General features: G+C 39.8%; 1 protein-coding gene across 6 annotated transcripts in view; it reads left to right on the top strand.

Moving 5' to 3' along the window:
• The window catches only part of SPECC1 (sperm antigen with calponin homology and coiled-coil domains 1), a 245,841-nt gene that overhangs the window by 165,465 nt on the left and 63,853 nt on the right, over positions 1 to 16,523 (top strand). For 4 of the 6 annotated variants that reach the window (XM_033090270.1, XM_033090269.1, XM_033090272.1 and 1 more), the window contains 3 exons: positions 1,810 to 2,017; positions 5,469 to 5,542; positions 5,918 to 6,096. In XM_033090270.1, the coding sequence (XP_032946161.1) occupies positions 1,810 to 2,017; positions 5,469 to 5,542; positions 5,918 to 6,096 (461 nt within the window). Of the gene's footprint in view, positions 1 to 1,809; positions 2,018 to 5,468; positions 5,543 to 5,917; positions 6,097 to 7,721; positions 8,210 to 10,373; positions 11,788 to 16,523 lie in introns of those variants that run through there. The other 2 variants (XR_004421300.1, XM_033090274.1) reach the window with 2 other exon arrangements.

Consider the following 16,523-nt stretch of genomic DNA (forward strand, 5'->3'; position numbering starts at 1 on the left):
TCTTCTGTTTATTACAGCAGCTATCAGATATAAAACTTTGGGTCTGTAACGTGTTGTAATTTCCTTGGACCTGTATTATATTATTATCTAATATTGTATACACTAAGACATAAGGCATTTATGAGAGAAACAATAACTTACTGCGTGCTTATCATGTGCGAGGCACTGCGGTAGGTTCTTTAAGTGCATTATTTCGTTTAATTGTTCAGATGAGGAAACCCAGGCAGAGCGATTAAAGAATACAGGGCTTGGTTTGGTAGAATTGGGATTTTAAACTGGAAGTCCGGCCCCAGGTTCACACCCTTAGCCATTTTGGTGCACTGTGATGCAGCTTTCAAACTTAGGACCATAACCTACAGTGACAATATTTAATTTGTAACACAGAGCCACACAGCTTTTTACTGAAACAGTAGTTTCACAGAACAACGCTCTCCCTTAACGTAGGCAGGGTACTCTGGTTCTTCCCCACACTGACCCTCTCTCTCTCTTTATTCCCTCCCTCTCTCCTTATTCCCTCCCTCCTTCCCTTCCATCCTTCAGTGCAAATGCTGCCAACCAAACAGTGCAACACTGCCTTCCACTCTTAGTTCACTCATCAGATCCTCATCAGATACTCTGACACTGTGTAGGCACCTGGGGTCCAAGGGGAGGAGAGCACACGGAGTCCCTGTCCCCGTAGAGCATACAGACAGACGGTTTTGCACATGAAATGCAATTGGAAAAAACTTCTATTATATATGGAAACCGCTCCAAATCCAGGAAGAAATCTATTATATATCAAACTTACGTTACCTACTAAATATACTACTATTTAGTAACATTAATGAAAGGACTATAGAAAAGGGACATAGTTCATAATAATAAAATCATTAGTATATTCAGACAATAGAATGCTATGCACCATTTAAAATAATGACCTAGAGCGATGTGTATCAATATGGATACATCTTAAAAACAAGTTACAAAAGCATGTTAGCATATAGTACAATGCAGTATAATACAGTACATGGCAAAAGCATAATATAGTATAATATCATTTGTGTAAAAATTATATGTGTAAAAACCATTCAAGGAATGACCACACACCAATTTTAGGATAATACATACTACTCTCTAGAGTGGGAAGGAAGTTGAGACTTTTTCAAACCTAGTTAAAGTAAACAAAATTAAGCAAATGTGCAAAATTTAACCATTGTTAAGTCTATGGATGCATGGTTATCTCCTCAGTTTTTTGGTGCTCTTCTCTGTTTTAAATGTTTAGTGATTAAAAATTGAAAATGTGCAAGGAGTTTTTTTGTTGCTGTTTTTTTTACAATGAGTTTTTGTACTGTGCCACTTTTGTTTCCAGGGCATGCCTTTTCTATGTTCTATGCCTTCAACTGATGTTCTCTATCACATTAATGTTGTATTCCTCTAAAGAAACACTGTAACCACAGCATTTTATGGTTAGAGATTTGGGGTTTGTAAGGGGCGTTGTTCTTAGTTGACCGACAGAGGGCGCTGCTCCATAACAGATGTGAGGTGAGGCAGGCACAGCCAGCCAGCTCTCCTGGTGCAGGACCCCGCCTCCCAAAGTGCTAGGAGTAAAGTGGTAGGAAGGGGCACAGAATCCACCCATTTGTCTATTTACACATCACATTTCTCTGAATATTTATAGCCTTGGCTATTTCTGAGGCTAAGAATATAGAAATGATGCCAGGTGTGGCATGTTCCAGGAGCTTCCTTTGCTGCTGCGTCCATGAGCCTGATGCTGATGTGTGGCGAACTTCTTCCTGTTAAACTGACCAGGGAACCTCCCTTTTATTCTAGGCGGAAAAGGATTATTCTTACTTGAAGGAGGTATGTGAGCATCAAGCAGAACAGCTGAGCAGAACCAGCCTAAAACTGCAAGAGAAAGCATCAGAGAGTGACGCGGAGATTAAAGACATGAAGGAAACCATATTTGAATTGGAAGATCAAGTGGAACAGCATCGAGCTGTCAAGTTACATAATAATCAACTCATCAATGAGCTAGAAAGTAAGTGAAATTCATCCCTAGTAAAATGTGGTGTGAAGAGCAGCCGGATGGCTCAGTTGGTTAGAGCGCAGTGCTCTTAACAACAAGGTTGCTGGTTCGATCCCCACATGGGCCACTGTGAGCTGCGCCCTCCACAACTAGATTGGAACAACTACTTGACTTGGAGCTGATGGGCCCTGGAAAAACACACTTAAATAAATAAATTTAATTAAAAAATATAGTGAGTGAGTAGAATACAAAAGAAACCAGTGACTGGGAGGGTATGTAAGAATGTTTATGAAAAGTCTTTCTTTTGAGTATTCTATAACCACTGGCAATTAAGAAAGACAGAGTAATCTTTTAAACTAAGTTGAAAACTGGGTGGTGTAGAAGAAAAGGTGCTGAACGTGAATTCCAGCTTGTGTCCCATTGACGGTAGGATATCAAATAACTTTTAAAGTTGACCACTTTGTTAGTGAAGAGGCACCAATATGTGGCTTATTTATGAACTCATTGTTTTCTTTGAATAGGGAAAGGCATCTACAAAGAGATTAGTTAAACATTGCCTGCTTTATTCAAATAGGCCTTTTGAAATGACCACATCTAATGTGTTTTGCTTTTGTAACAAAAGGATTAATACACAGAGCTTTTACTGACACTAACCATTGCTAGAAATAGCATAGTCAGTTGCCTGAGAAGTTTCTCAACATGCCCAGTTCATCCTGATTATTCATGGAATCCATATTTGCAAATTCCCCTGTTTGCTAAAATGTGTTTATAACCTCAAAATCAGTACACTCCACACTTTCAGTCATTTGCAGACTTGTGCAGAGTGGTGAAAATGTGAGTCTCCCAAAGTGCATTCCCAGTTCAGGTCGAACACTGTGATACTCCACCTTCTGTTTCAGCTCCGATACTGTAAACCAGTGTCCTTTTCATGGTTTATTTGGTACCATGTTTTCTGTTTGCATTTTGTGCTTTTTGTTGGTGATTTGACTGTTTGAAACATTTGAAGTGACCCCCAAGTGTAGTCTCAGAATGCTTCTTAGTGTTCCTAAGTGCAAAAAACTGTGATGTGCCTTGTGGAGAAAATATGTGTGTTGGATAAGCTTTGTTGAAGCACGAGTTATAGTGCTGGTGGCCATGAGTTCAAAGTTAATGAATCAACAGTGTTCATTGAATCGTTCAGTGTCAACTAAAACTTCCAGATAAAGGAAGAGGAAGTTCACCAATCTATATATGAGACAGCTCCAGAAAGTGCTAAAGTAACATCTGTGATGTGTGATGAAACTGTGGAAAAAATGGTAAAGCAGCTAAATTTGTGGCTTCATGTGATGACAGCCAATAAAAAGAAAAATTAAAAAAAAAAAAAGAACATAAAAAACGTGCTGAGCAGCATTGTTGTGAAGCCAAAACCCAAAGAAATTTACGGTCACATTTCCCAGGGCCGGGAAAGTGTTAAACCCTTCTCAGCTAGTGCTAGCTGGCTCGCATGGTTTAAAAGGCCACATGCTAGTAAAAAAGTTAAAAACTTGAAACTCGTGAGGCAGGTTCTGTAGATCAGGAGGCTATGGAAGAATTTTTAACATACCTGTTGACTGTTATGTTGGAAAAGGGTTATGTGGGCCAGCAGGTTTCCAGCACTGATGGGATGGGTGTTTTTTTACAAGGACATTGGCAAACGAACCTATATTAACGTATATAGGGTTTTGTTTGACAAAGATGTTGTGACCAGAGGTTCACAGGACCTAACACAGTATTTCCCGTAAGAACAGTAGTTTAGTGTTCGCTAATTCAGTGTCATGGCAAGTTTATGTCACTAACACAAATAATGAGAGTTGACTATATTCTTCACCTTGATTAATTGTAGTACTGGGACTCCATTCTTCGTTAGACGTGATAGGTGGTAGAGCTGTAGCAGATGGGCATTCAATGTCAGTGTCATTCAGACTGTTCTCGGCAGTCACTCTTGAGAATACAACAAAAAACTAGCTGCCATTGTCAGTGTGTGTTTACAAGCACAGCACCATACTTGCAAAGTATAAAGCAAAGAAGAGAAGTCCAGTTTTGTTTTGTTTTTCTCTTAGTGGTATGTTGCTATTGAGAATTTGGTTGTCCCCAAACCCTTAAAAGTCAGCACAGACACATCAAGAAAGAAGCGTACAATTAAAGTCCAGGGCAGATGTCAGACCTACTCCCTATCGTTGTATAATAACATGTCAAAAATTGAAAAATAACACAGACCATGCATCTTTTAAGAAGCTTTTTTTTTTTAATTTTATTGAGGGATATTAGGGAATAGTGTGCTTCTCCAGGGCCCATCAGCTCCAAATCGTTGTCCTTCAGTCTAGTTGTGGAGGGTGCAGCTCACGATCCCATGCGGGAATTGAACCGGCAACCCTGTTGTTCAGAGCTCACGCTGTAACCAGCTGAGCCATCGGCTGCCCCTTAGGAAGCTTTTCAACTTCTGTCAGGGATAATAAGGTGTTATTAAGATGTCTTCAACTAGGAGGCCTGGGACACACAAATCTAGCCTGAGACAATCACTCCTCCCTATAAGATCCTTGAAAGAAATGGACAAAAAGATAAAAAGTTAAGGAGCATTTTCTCATTCTGCAGTAGTGACCCCAAACACAAATTCTCAGGCCCCACGTGCTGAATTAGAACTTCTGGGGTAGGACCTGACCCTGTGGGTTTTTTGCAAAGCTTCTCTGACAATTCTGATCCATATCCTTAATAGACAGCTATTGCTCTGAAATGGATCGTGAGGAAGCATTGAAGAATTTTAACTAGGTAATGGATCTGATCAGGTTTAAATAGAAATGACTGATAGCAACCTGGAGAGAACAGGAGACAGAGGAGGAGGGCCTGAAGTTGGTCTTAATTAGGGAGAGATAGTCAGGTCACCCATGAGCTGTTAAAGTGCACACATCATGTCCCGTCTGCCCTTGGAGGTTCTGATTTCATGGATCAGTGTCTGGGGCCTGAACATCTGTGCTTTTGAAAATCTTCGCAGGTGATTCTGAGGTTTAACTGTAAGAACTGTAACTCTAGAAATGGGCCTAGAAGTCACAATAGTAATAACTAGTCATGTCCTCTGTTACACAGAGGCCCCCTACCTCACAGCGATGAAAGGACATTCAGGATGATGTGTGCCAATATTGGGGAGGCCGAGAGTACGTGTAATGGTGTGAGTGGCTGTTGAGGTCTCTTCCCATGGTGCCTCATAGTTCTGCAGCCTGTCATCTAACCTAACGAAACACCACTTGTTTCCAACTCATCCCATTGTCTGACGTGGGAGAACCGCCTGCTTCTGGCATCCAGTTTTCAGGGCTAAGAATGGAATTTATAGTAGGATGGATGGTTTTGAAAACCTATTGCCAAATCTGGAGCTGCTCCTATGCTGCCTAGCCTACCTTCTCCCAACAGTCTAGCACCTCTTCTGATTCCTATCTGACTTGTTTGTTTTTAGGCAGTGTGATAAAGCTGGAGGAACAGAAATCAGACCTGGAGAGGCAGCTGAAGACTCTGACTAAGCAGATAAAGGTGAGATGCGGTTACAGCAGGGGATGGGGGATGGGCATCCTTTTACTGGATGTGTCCCCCTCTTAGGTTTGGAGACCTTTGAAAAATACCCTGCTTACTCTCTCTCGACTGTTTTCTCATAGTACATTCCCATGGCCCGGGCCCTGGAACCACCAGTTAGTAGTGGCAAGAAGTAAAATTAAAGCAACCATTCAGTTTCAGGATAGAGAACTGTCATGACACGAAGGTGTCATGCTCACCTGTGCCTTTTATGGTGCTTCACTAAGTACTGCCCAGCCAGTCTTTCCTGGTAATGGGCGCTGGGGACCCTGCAGCCCCTGCCCCAGTGCCAGCCTCCATGGCGTCTGACTAGGGTGTGGACTCTGGCATTTACAGGAGGAGACTGAGGAGTGGAGGCGGTTCCAGGCGGACCTGCAAACCGCAGTGGTGGTAGCCAACGACATCAAATGTGAGGCCCAGCAGGAGCTGCGCACCGTGAAGAGGAGGCTGCTGGAGGAGGAGGAGAAGAACGCCAGGCTGCAGAAGGAGCTGGGGGACATGCAGGGCCTCAGCAGGTGGGTCACAGCGGAGCCATACCCTGCGAGTCTGAGGGCTCCTGCACGGTGCTTGGCTTCTCGCTCAGTCACCACGCATGGCCTTCTGTGATGCTTTTGTGTTTCTGTGCCGAATCTTAATACCCTTTTCTAGGCTTTCTCTGCCACTGCTGCCACTGCACAGCTAGGAATAGTCCATCCAGTGCCGGTCACTGCCATCCTCTGGCCTAAGGGGACGAGAAAAGTCTGCACTTACATATGTACAAAAGCTCTAGCCAGGTAGCACCTGGGTTGAAAGACTAGACGCCATGTCTAGGATGCTCCTTAAATCGTCGTGTTTATTAGTGCAGGGAGGCGCACGCTGTGGCAGACAGCAGCCACACCTGCAGAGGTGCACAGGTCCCTCAAGCAGCAGGCAAAGCAGGATGCGACCCCGTGGGCATTGCCCTTAGATAAAGGGCTCGTTCCTTCTGGCCCAGGGACATGCTTCTTTACTGGAAACACCTGTAGGCTACCTCAGGAAACCCTTCAAATAACCCACTTTGTTAAAAAGGATGAGCGTGGAAAACCTACATCTGGCTGATATGTGACTTTCCTTTCTGTTCTTGAGGGAGGGAAAGCAAACAAGGTGTGGCCCCAGGAAGCTTTCTCAACAGCAGAGTTTCGGAGGGAGGTATTCCCAAAGTGACTTCAAAGTCAATTATTATTTAAAACTCAAATGGTTTACAAACAAGATTATAAATAGTGTTGTAGGCTTTAAGTAATGCTGTGTTGAATCCCAATCAGGAATAAATATCCTTAACTTTGAGATTCTTGAGTATTAGGAAATTATCTTGAATTTCCAGGTGTCTCTCAAATACAAAATGTAGTATTTTGAAATCAGACTTAGGAGGTTCTGAATGCTGATTTGTCCAGTTTGCCCTTTTTACGTGTTTTCCAGGCGCAGGAAGCTTGTTCACTGGCTAGATTCTGAGCCTTTGGGTCTTTCGTGTTATCATGAATTTCATGACATTGGAAAGAGTAGATTTCTTCTCAGAATTGTTTTGATTCTCTTACCAAATTTCAATCAATCCCTCATTTTTTTGTTTGTGATTTTTATGTAAAACAGCCTAAGTAAGATAAGACGTGGAGCTGATTCCACAATTCACTCCTAAAAATCAAGGTCATTATTTTATAGTCACACCTATGCCCCCTGCCCAACAAAACATGTGAATTTTAAGTTAAGGAAGAAGGAGAATAAGAAAACTAGATTTGATCGTGTTCCCTAGTAAAATGATTGTGAGGCCATTCTTGTTTGCTTTTGTATCTGCTTTCATTTGTCCATTTGTCTTGCTTTTATATTGTGTGTCTTTGGAAGACACAAATCATAACCTGTGTTGCTTTGTTTATATGTTACTTTAAAGATAAATGGTAAAAGCAAGTCTTGAGTTTATGTGGTGGCACTGAACAAGTTATTGTATGAGACGCTGCATTTCTTACATAGATTCTAAGATACAGGCCCAATTATACAACTTGAACCCTGATATCGTAGGAAATCTTTGCATGCATCTTGACAATTTAGGACTCCATATGCTCTATCCTACATCTTTAAATTTAGGGTCTTTTTTTTTTTTTTAACACAATGTGTTTCTCTTTTGATTTTGCAGTGATTTGCAAACCTACCTCCCAAATCCAGCAGTTTAATCCCTTGTCACAAAACGTTTCAAATTCTAGACCTGACACCAATCCAGAACATGGCATGTCACTGAAACCCTGTAGGCTTCAGTGTGTTTCTTGCCTATCATTGCACTGGGCAGGACTTCAGACAACTGCCGGGACTGGTTTCTTGTCTGATTCTGCACTTCTAGGGCAAACTGCCCCTTCTAAAGAGTTGACTATTTGAAAGTAATTACTAGCTGATGGCTCAGCCACTTCCTGAACTTACCTCATGATCAAGACCTGAAACCAGCTCATACCCTCAAAGGTCCTGAAGCGACGTAGTGTTTCCATCTTGGCTGAATGGGTTCTTGACTGAAACTCAATTTGACTTTGACAGTCATATAATGAGAACTCAAAAGTCATTCTTGGTTCAGGCACAGCCAAAGAACTTGCAGAAAAATCTTTGATGAGGTCCTCCAAGTACAACCGAGAGAAGGTAAGAGCATCTGAAAAGCACCTTGATTGTTACACGGGAGTAACTGATTCAGATTCTCATTTTGCATACGTGGGCATTTGAAGGAATATAGTTAGGCTAGTAAGAGGGCAAATGAAGCTAGCATTCGTTACCAAGAACTCAATAACTGAAATGAAGTGGAACATTATTTAACTTAGTATTTTAGATAATTTAAAAAGTTAGCTTATTAGCGATCATCAGTCCTATTTTGTTTTCAAAGATATTTTTATTTTGGAATCTGAAAACTGATTTTAATATATATGGGAAAATGAGGCTGTAGTCTCACTTTTGCCACCTACTGGTAAGGTTTCCTTTCTAGACCTAGCTCCTTCCTCTCTTAAATGAGGAGATGAAAGTTGGGTTTTAAGGCCCCTGTAAACTCTGCTATTCTCTGAGACTAGCTGGTCAGCTGGCCTTTCTCTGATGGCAGAGTCAGGAGCTCACGTGCCAGCAGTACTGTCTTTCCAATGCAATCCTTAGAACCTCCTTGACACGATAGCATTTCCATATTTTAGCTGGGCTGTGGACCTCATCTTTCTCTTCAGAAATTTGAAAAAGCCAATGTAGTTTTTATGGACCTGAAAGTGATATGTTTTACTGGACATGTACAAATTAATGAATGAAAGGATAATGAATAAATTTTTTCAACTCTGGCTTCTTCTAATTTTGAACCATTTAAGGGAAAGACATTGAAATGAAAACATCCATAGAAATGAAAACATCCATAGAAATTAAAACATCAGATCTTTTTCCTGAAAGTTAACTCATTGGGCCTGGCAGACGCAGAGAACACACATGCAGCTCGACTTGGTGATTTGATGGGCCACACACAGCCTTTCTAAAGAAAATCACTGTTGATGAGCAGTATATGACACAGGCTTCTCAAAACAGTAGTAGGGAAAGACCTATGTGCTTTTCTTCTTACTCAGAAACAGTAAAGACCATTAGTTTCAGGGTGACTTACTCGATTTTTACTGTGTTTATGATGTGACACCAATAAGCACCCATGGAAAACATCTCAAAAAAGAGATCGTTAAAAACTCTATAAACATCTGTGCTTAATTAACTGTATCAGCTTCTAAGACAGAATGTCTAAGATTCAAACTGTGTTTAGCTTGTACCACTGGTTCTCGCGTTGTCACCTCTGAAGTAAGTGGCATGGCTGCATCTCACTGCCAGACTCTCTGGAATTGGCTTTTAACTCTGTGTGTGCACAAATGTGTTCTGCCCTGATGTCAATCATGTGCCTGTGCCACCCTCTGTGTTGTTCTTAGAGCTGTAATGCATCACCGCTGCTCACTGAGATTCTGGGGCAGTCACTGCAAGGGAAAGTGTAGAAGCTGGAGGTACAGACTCTTGAGTCACTAAGTTGTCTTTTCCGGGTCTCTCTCTGTGGGTGTTTTGATACAGCATCCCTGGCCCTGGTGGAAGGGGTCCAGTTCCCATGGGGATTCCTAAGCAGTTTCTGAGCAGACCTCACATTAGCACCATGACTGTCGGGGGCCCATGCATTTTATTTGGCCCTTGATGTAAAAACTGGTCCTCTGGCATCCCAACAAACTTAATTCTTTCACTTTCATATTACTTATTTTTTCATAGCTTAAATTTGCCCTTATGGCATTAGATACATAGCCTGTAATTCTAAGGAGCTCTGTTTCCTTCCCTGCTCCCCAAGCCCCATCTTTACAGATTGGCTTTGAAAAGTGTGGACAGGAGCTTCCCTTAGGCCTCGAGGATTTTTATGCCGTAATAATAAAAGAAATCTTTTTTTTTTTTTTTTTTTTGGCTTTGACTATAGGACAGTAGAGGGAAGCACGAGCTACTCTATAAATTACAGAGAGCCTGATTATTTTCCTCTTGGATATCTCCATTTCACCCACCCGGTTGTCTGGTGGTGAAGGACTGGTGGAGGAGCCTGGTAGTGGCCTTTTGAAGCCTTTGGCATTTTTTTTCTCTGAAGACATTTGACATCCAAGAAAATTAGAACAATAGGATTTCAAACATGTTGGTCCTATTCTGGGTATTAGCTTTTCCCTGTGGGACAGTGTCAGCTGTTAATTCTTATGTTTGTAGACTAAGATCATTATGATCACTGCATTAAGTAACTCCTTTACCAGCTTTTCCCCTCCCATTTCTATTTTCACAGCTCCATGGTCTCTGTCAGCTAGCAGAGCATTTGATGGAAGAAAGACAGCTCAGCCCTTGCCATGATGGGAAACTACAGCCATTTCTATATGAAAGGGGGAATAACGTAGAGGAGAAATTACCTCTTTATAAAGAGCCAAATTGTCTCCTTATAATAAAATCCACTGTTTCACACACAGTCATTGCAATCAAGTCTCTTTGCCTTTTTTCTACATTTTGGAATCAACTCATTGCACACAGATGATTCTTCCCTCTTTTTCGTTTTCTCAGAAGATTCAGCAGTCTTTTATTTGGAGCATAAAATGAAATAAATTGTTCTGAAAAAAAGCAAAGTACAAGTCTTCTGAAAAAAATTTTGACATGCAACTAGAATGTTCAGAGAGAGCGGTGGCATAGCAAACTCAGAGTGCTGGTGAATGCAACCCATGCTTTTGTGTTACTTTTTGGAGTTTATTTTCATGCTTCCTTTTGAATACAGTATCTGATAATCTTGGAATTAACACTGTTGAAGGCAAAATAGGAAGTTATCTGTGTGACGTCTCATTCTGAAGAATTTAGAAAGTTCTTTTTCCTTTATATCAAGGCTTGATTGAGCATGTTCAAGCCGGGATCTAACTTCATTTCCTCATCTGAAACAAGCCACCCACTGAGTTGGGTTGATTTCTAAAAATTTCTGTTGGGCTCAACATAAGTAGGTATTTGGTTGATAAAGGATGTAGTTAAACCAGGTAAGTTTATTAGCAGTGATAATGCTAATTGGAATCTAACTGGAAACTAATGAACAACAACTACAACCAAAGCCTCATGAATTAAACTTACCCTGGAAACTTAAAGACTTTAAATCCAGAAGCATAAAGTTCAAAGTGTGATTTTAAACTTTTGGAATTACATACGTTTGTGAAGATCTGTATCCAGTTCAGCAAATCCTCCTGCAGCTCACATGTGACTGTATAGTCCAGACAGCGTCAGGTCGTTGGCAGCTGCGGTATCCGAAGGATAAGACAAGAGTTACTGTCCGATCCAAGGAAAGTTAGGAACAGGAATGCTCTTTAACTCAGGAGGACATTGTGGGGTGTCACCCTGGAGGGCACTGAATCACTAGAAAAATTTGGCTTGGCATTAGAAAGAGAGGTTGATGTCTTCTCTGTAAAAGTAGTTTAGGCACTTGCTGGAACTGTCCTACTAGGATAGAAATTTATATACCGGACGTTTTTACTTCATATTGAGAATTATTAGAATGATATGAAATTCATTTGCTGAGAGTTTTCTAATATAAACAATAAGAAAGTGCAACCTCAATTTAAACTTCACAGCTGTATTTGCACCCATATTTTGATCTGTCTTTACTCTGGGGACTGTTGGATATTTTTATATGTAAGTGTTTATGAAGTGCTAAATAAATATTATTTAGAAGAGTCTGTTGCCTGATTTTTTTTTTTTTTTAATCACTGGCCACGTTTCTGCAGGGCCTTTGTGTCATTTGTTCTCAATTTTCTAGTATATATAGTTTTAGAACTTTAAGGTCATGTCAAATAACTAGAATTTGAGGTAGAAGCAAGCTGGACTTACAAGTTATAGATAGGAAGTTGATTTTCAATATGAATGTCATTTTTTTACATTATTATTAGAACAAGAGGGCAAATAGCAAAATTACTAATTATGCATAAATTAATTCTTAAAGGAAATTTAAAGTATCAGAAAATATATCACATGGAATTTGAAGTCTAGATTTGTCTTATTGAAATTTAAAAATAAGTAGATCATTTGGTGATTTAATGTGTTAGATTTCTTCATAATTATGAAATAATATTTAGGTCTATTGGAAACAAAATGGAAATGTATAAAGAAAAATATTAAAAATATTAATCTTTCTTCCCCTCTAGGACCACACTGTAAGGTAATCAATGTTCGCAATGATTGCTGCATTAGAGAATATGCACGCTTTTAATTTTAATACATATTGCCAGATGACTTAACTAAGACTTGGGACATTTTACTTTTTTTTTTTTCAACTTTATTGGGGAATATTGGAAAACAGTGTGTTTCTCCAAGGCTCATCAGCTTCAAGTCATTTGTCCTTCAATCTGGTTGTAGAGGGTGCAGCTCACCTCCAAGTCCAGGCACCGTTTTCAATCTTTAGTTGCAGGGGGTGCAGCCCACTATCCCACGCGGGAATTGAACCAGCAACTTTGTTGTTAAGAGCTTGCGCTCTAACCAAATGAGCCATCCCCTCTGGAAGCTCAGCGGCAGCTCATTATCTTCAATCTAGTTGTGGAGGGCAAAGCTCACTGGCCCATGTGGGAATCGAACTGGCAACCCTGTTCAGAGCTCGCGCTCTAACCAACTGAGCCATCTGGCCGCCCCGGGACATTTTACTCTTAATGACAGTGCCTGTCTATACACAGCCTTCGTAGCTGCAGATAGTATTAATCTTAATTTTTGCCAATAGGGTAAGCAAAAAATGCTATCTCATTAATATTTCAATTTGCATTTCCTTGAGCATATTTTTATTATATGTTAACCATTAACATTTTCTCTTCTGAGACTTGCCAGTTTAGCACTTGAGCTGATTGTTTTTCTCTTATCAGTTTATAAATATATAGTATTTTATTTGGGATGTGTATTTATCACAGTATATTTTGGGTGTTTTGGCTTTATCATCTTTGTCATGGAAATTTTTTACTGTTATGTAATACAACTGTTAGCATTTTTCTTTACTGCTTCTGGGTGTTTTGTTTTTGTTTTTTTCCTCAACCCTAATCTTGTATAAATAGGCTATTCCGTTGTATTCATCTGTTTTCCTCTCTCTGTCACAGTTGATCCTCCTTTATTTAGTCTGGTGTGAAGTATGGGTCTTTCTTCCATGTGATATCCATGCCAGCACCATTTATTACCAAAACCATCCCTTGCGCACTGACTTGAAATTCCACCTTTACATTGTTCATTTTGTCTATACGCAGAGAGACTTTTCCAATATGTCTTCATTTCTTTTTCTCTTGAGGTGGTCCTGCTTTAAAATATTTTAATGGAATTAGATTATTGATACCATTTTTCAATTTCATCCTTTCATTTTAAGGTGTCACCTTTCATAAATTATATATTTTTTTTGAATTTTACTGTGGTCTCAAGGCAGATTGTTATCAAGTGTCCAAGTCTGTTTCCTGTCTTAAATTTACAAGTGTCTTCTCCCCTGAGGGCAATTATTCTATTCATTTTATGTTATGAAATATAGTAATAGGTCAGGGCATGTTTTAGCCCATCACTTATTTTGCTTAAACAGATAATGTGTGTCAGGGCCTGATATTTGCCCAAGATCAGTGTCTGTAGACTCTGCTTAGACCTATCCCCACTTTGCCTGACTACTTTTAAATATATTCTTGGATCTTAAACTAAAAGGAAGGCTTGCTCTTTAAGGGAAATTTATGTTACCTGTCAGAGACACTAGTGGGGGAAATTCACCTATGTCCAATTTCTTCTCTGTTTGGTGAAACTGGACTGGGGGCGGGGGGGGAGGGGAAAGGAGGGCAGCTTTCCAGGTCTAGTTTTGCTTGGCCCATTGTCTTGTTTTAGGTGTGTGCTGTAGCTTTTCCTGATCTGCCCCTTTTTGCTACTGTCCTTTGTGCCTGGGATAAACCACCCCTGGCCAGGCCTCCTTGGACAGCCATATGTTAATGTCACTGATGCTTTGCAGGAAAAACGCTCTGCACGCTCTCCGGGCATCCTGTGCCCCTCCAGCCCGCCTGCCAGTATAGGTGATACTGACGGGGTTTTCCCATAGTTTCATTTTCTTTGAAAAGGAATTGGGGATAAACCCGTAGTACTGTCTTTCTGTCCCCGCCCCCTTTTATTCTTTTTGTAGCAGAAATTCTTCAAAGTCTAAGGCAAGTAGATAATATCTTTCTATAGTTTCCAGTACTGATGCAGGATCTTTGTGATGTTTCTTTATTTCTTACTGTTGAAATTTGGAGATTAAGATGCTTATGTTCAAATCACCGTTTTACCCTGTTTGTCTTTTTTTGTCGTATGTATGCTTATATTGAAATTCAAAAGTGAAACTCAGAAGACAGTGTTTGACATCTGAGAGATAGAATACTTACTAATTTCTGCCTCATTCTAGAGCTACAAAGTCCTTTTAGATTTGTTTCACGCATGACAATAAGAAATATTTTGAGAAAATTACATTTCAGGTAAGGGCATAGAATGAACAAAGGCACAGAGGCGGGACATAAAAAAACAGACCTTCAGGTGTCTTGTACAGTCTGAAAGCTGGATGGTGGAGGGAGTCATATGCCGTAAGTGTGTGTAGTACCCGGAAAGGCCTGGAGTACTTCAGGCTTCATTCAATTGTTCAGGAAAGAACTTGTAGAGCATGTGATTGACATGACTGGTCTGCTTTACAAACATTAATCTGCCAATTGTGAAGGTAGCAGTGGCATAATGTGACGTTTTCTAAATGTAGTTAACCTGTGAGTACTTTAAAAAGAATTACCTACAAGAGCTCACAAGTTCTTAGATCAAAATACACAACAGTGCAAAGTTGTGTCCTGTCTGATGAAGTAAGTGCTGTAGAAAATCAACATTTGCAGACCCTGTTCTATAACTGAACGAGGAAAGCAATGATTTAGGTTAGATAACATTTTTAAAAATTACAGACATGTGCATAATATGTTTAAATTATAATGAAAGATATGTAAGGTAGACCAGCAGTCAGTAAGTAGATGACATGCTCCCTGGGAATTCTGCCCTATGTTTGTGCATTTGTCAGTTCACTACCATTGTCTGTCATTCTCAGGCATGGGTGGCCACTTTCTAAGGGCATATTATTGCACAAAAATAAGAGCAATGAAATTAATATTAGTATTTTTCTTAAATATATGTTAAATAAATTTTAACAAGAAATATCATAAGCATTTTTTTTTTAGAGGTATACGGAATTTCAAGCCTGTTTATGGTTAAAGTTATTATGACTAATAAAGCCAATAGCACTCTTAACTGTTTGCTATGGTGGTTCAATTCAGGGTTTGTTTTGTGTACACACACACACACACACACACACACACCACTGCTATATAACATGGTGAGTATTTAGTCCAGTAACTTCTCTAATCTTAAACAACTTGCAGCGTTTTCTCATACTGACTCTTTTGTATTGTTGTAGCCAAGCAGATGGATCATTTGAAACGTTGTCTTTGGCTATCTGAAAGCAGCAGGACTGGGAATTGGTTCTGCAGCCTTGCAATTTTCTTATGGAGTCTTCCTATTTATCATTTGATGTTCTGAATCACAGAGAAACTTAGATAATTGAAGGGAATACCTCAGTAGAATGTAAGAGTCTCCATTTTATTCTTATTAAATTATCAAGGAACGAAATGACAATTTTTTTAAATGATCTTCCTTTGAGGGGTGCCCTAAGTTTCTACAAGTCTCTTTGGTAACAAGTTATTTAAATGGACTGGTAAGAAGGTGGCCTGCCTTATTTGTTTCTGACCTTCCTGAAAATGGCTGGGACAGAAATAGATATTTTTTCTGCTTGTACATAACCTGACTTTATTCTTTTTCTGTATATACACTTCCTGATTTTATACTATGTAACACAATGGGGAACATACAAAAACCAAGCCCATTAAAAAGAACAAAACAGAAAACTTTTTAAACCCATCCTCCTATCAGTTCCTGAATGCCTAAATATTGTCTTCCAAAGAAGTCATCAGTTTACTGATATTTTTTTTTCACTCAAAAGAAGGGCTGTGGAGACAAGAGTGTAGATCTATGTGATTTAAGTGTTGTAAGTTCTGTTTCACTTAAATTTATTCTATTCACATTGATTACAGATCTGCAGAAGAAAGCTTTGAGAATGAAGGACAAGTAAATTCAACCACAGAAGCTTATGAGTAGCTAGATTAATTTCAAAAAGATCAGTAAATAAATATTTTAAACTTCCACTGACCTTATTAAAATATACTGCCAGAAATATTCTGTTTGAGCCATTCTCATAAATTAGTCATCTTCTTGGAAAACAGCTGTTGCAATTTGATACAATAAAAAGAGCAGTGGCTTAAAATATCAGAAGATTGGGGGATCTTGTCGTGGCTCATTCACAGGGAGATTAAATGACATGCTGTACAGTCCCCTGGATGAGGAAGCCATGCAG

Source organism: Rhinolophus ferrumequinum, chromosome 21 (assembly GCF_004115265.2).
Source record: "Rhinolophus ferrumequinum isolate MPI-CBG mRhiFer1 chromosome 21, mRhiFer1_v1.p, whole genome shotgun sequence".
NCBI lineage: Eukaryota > Metazoa > Chordata > Mammalia > Chiroptera > Rhinolophidae > Rhinolophus > Rhinolophus ferrumequinum.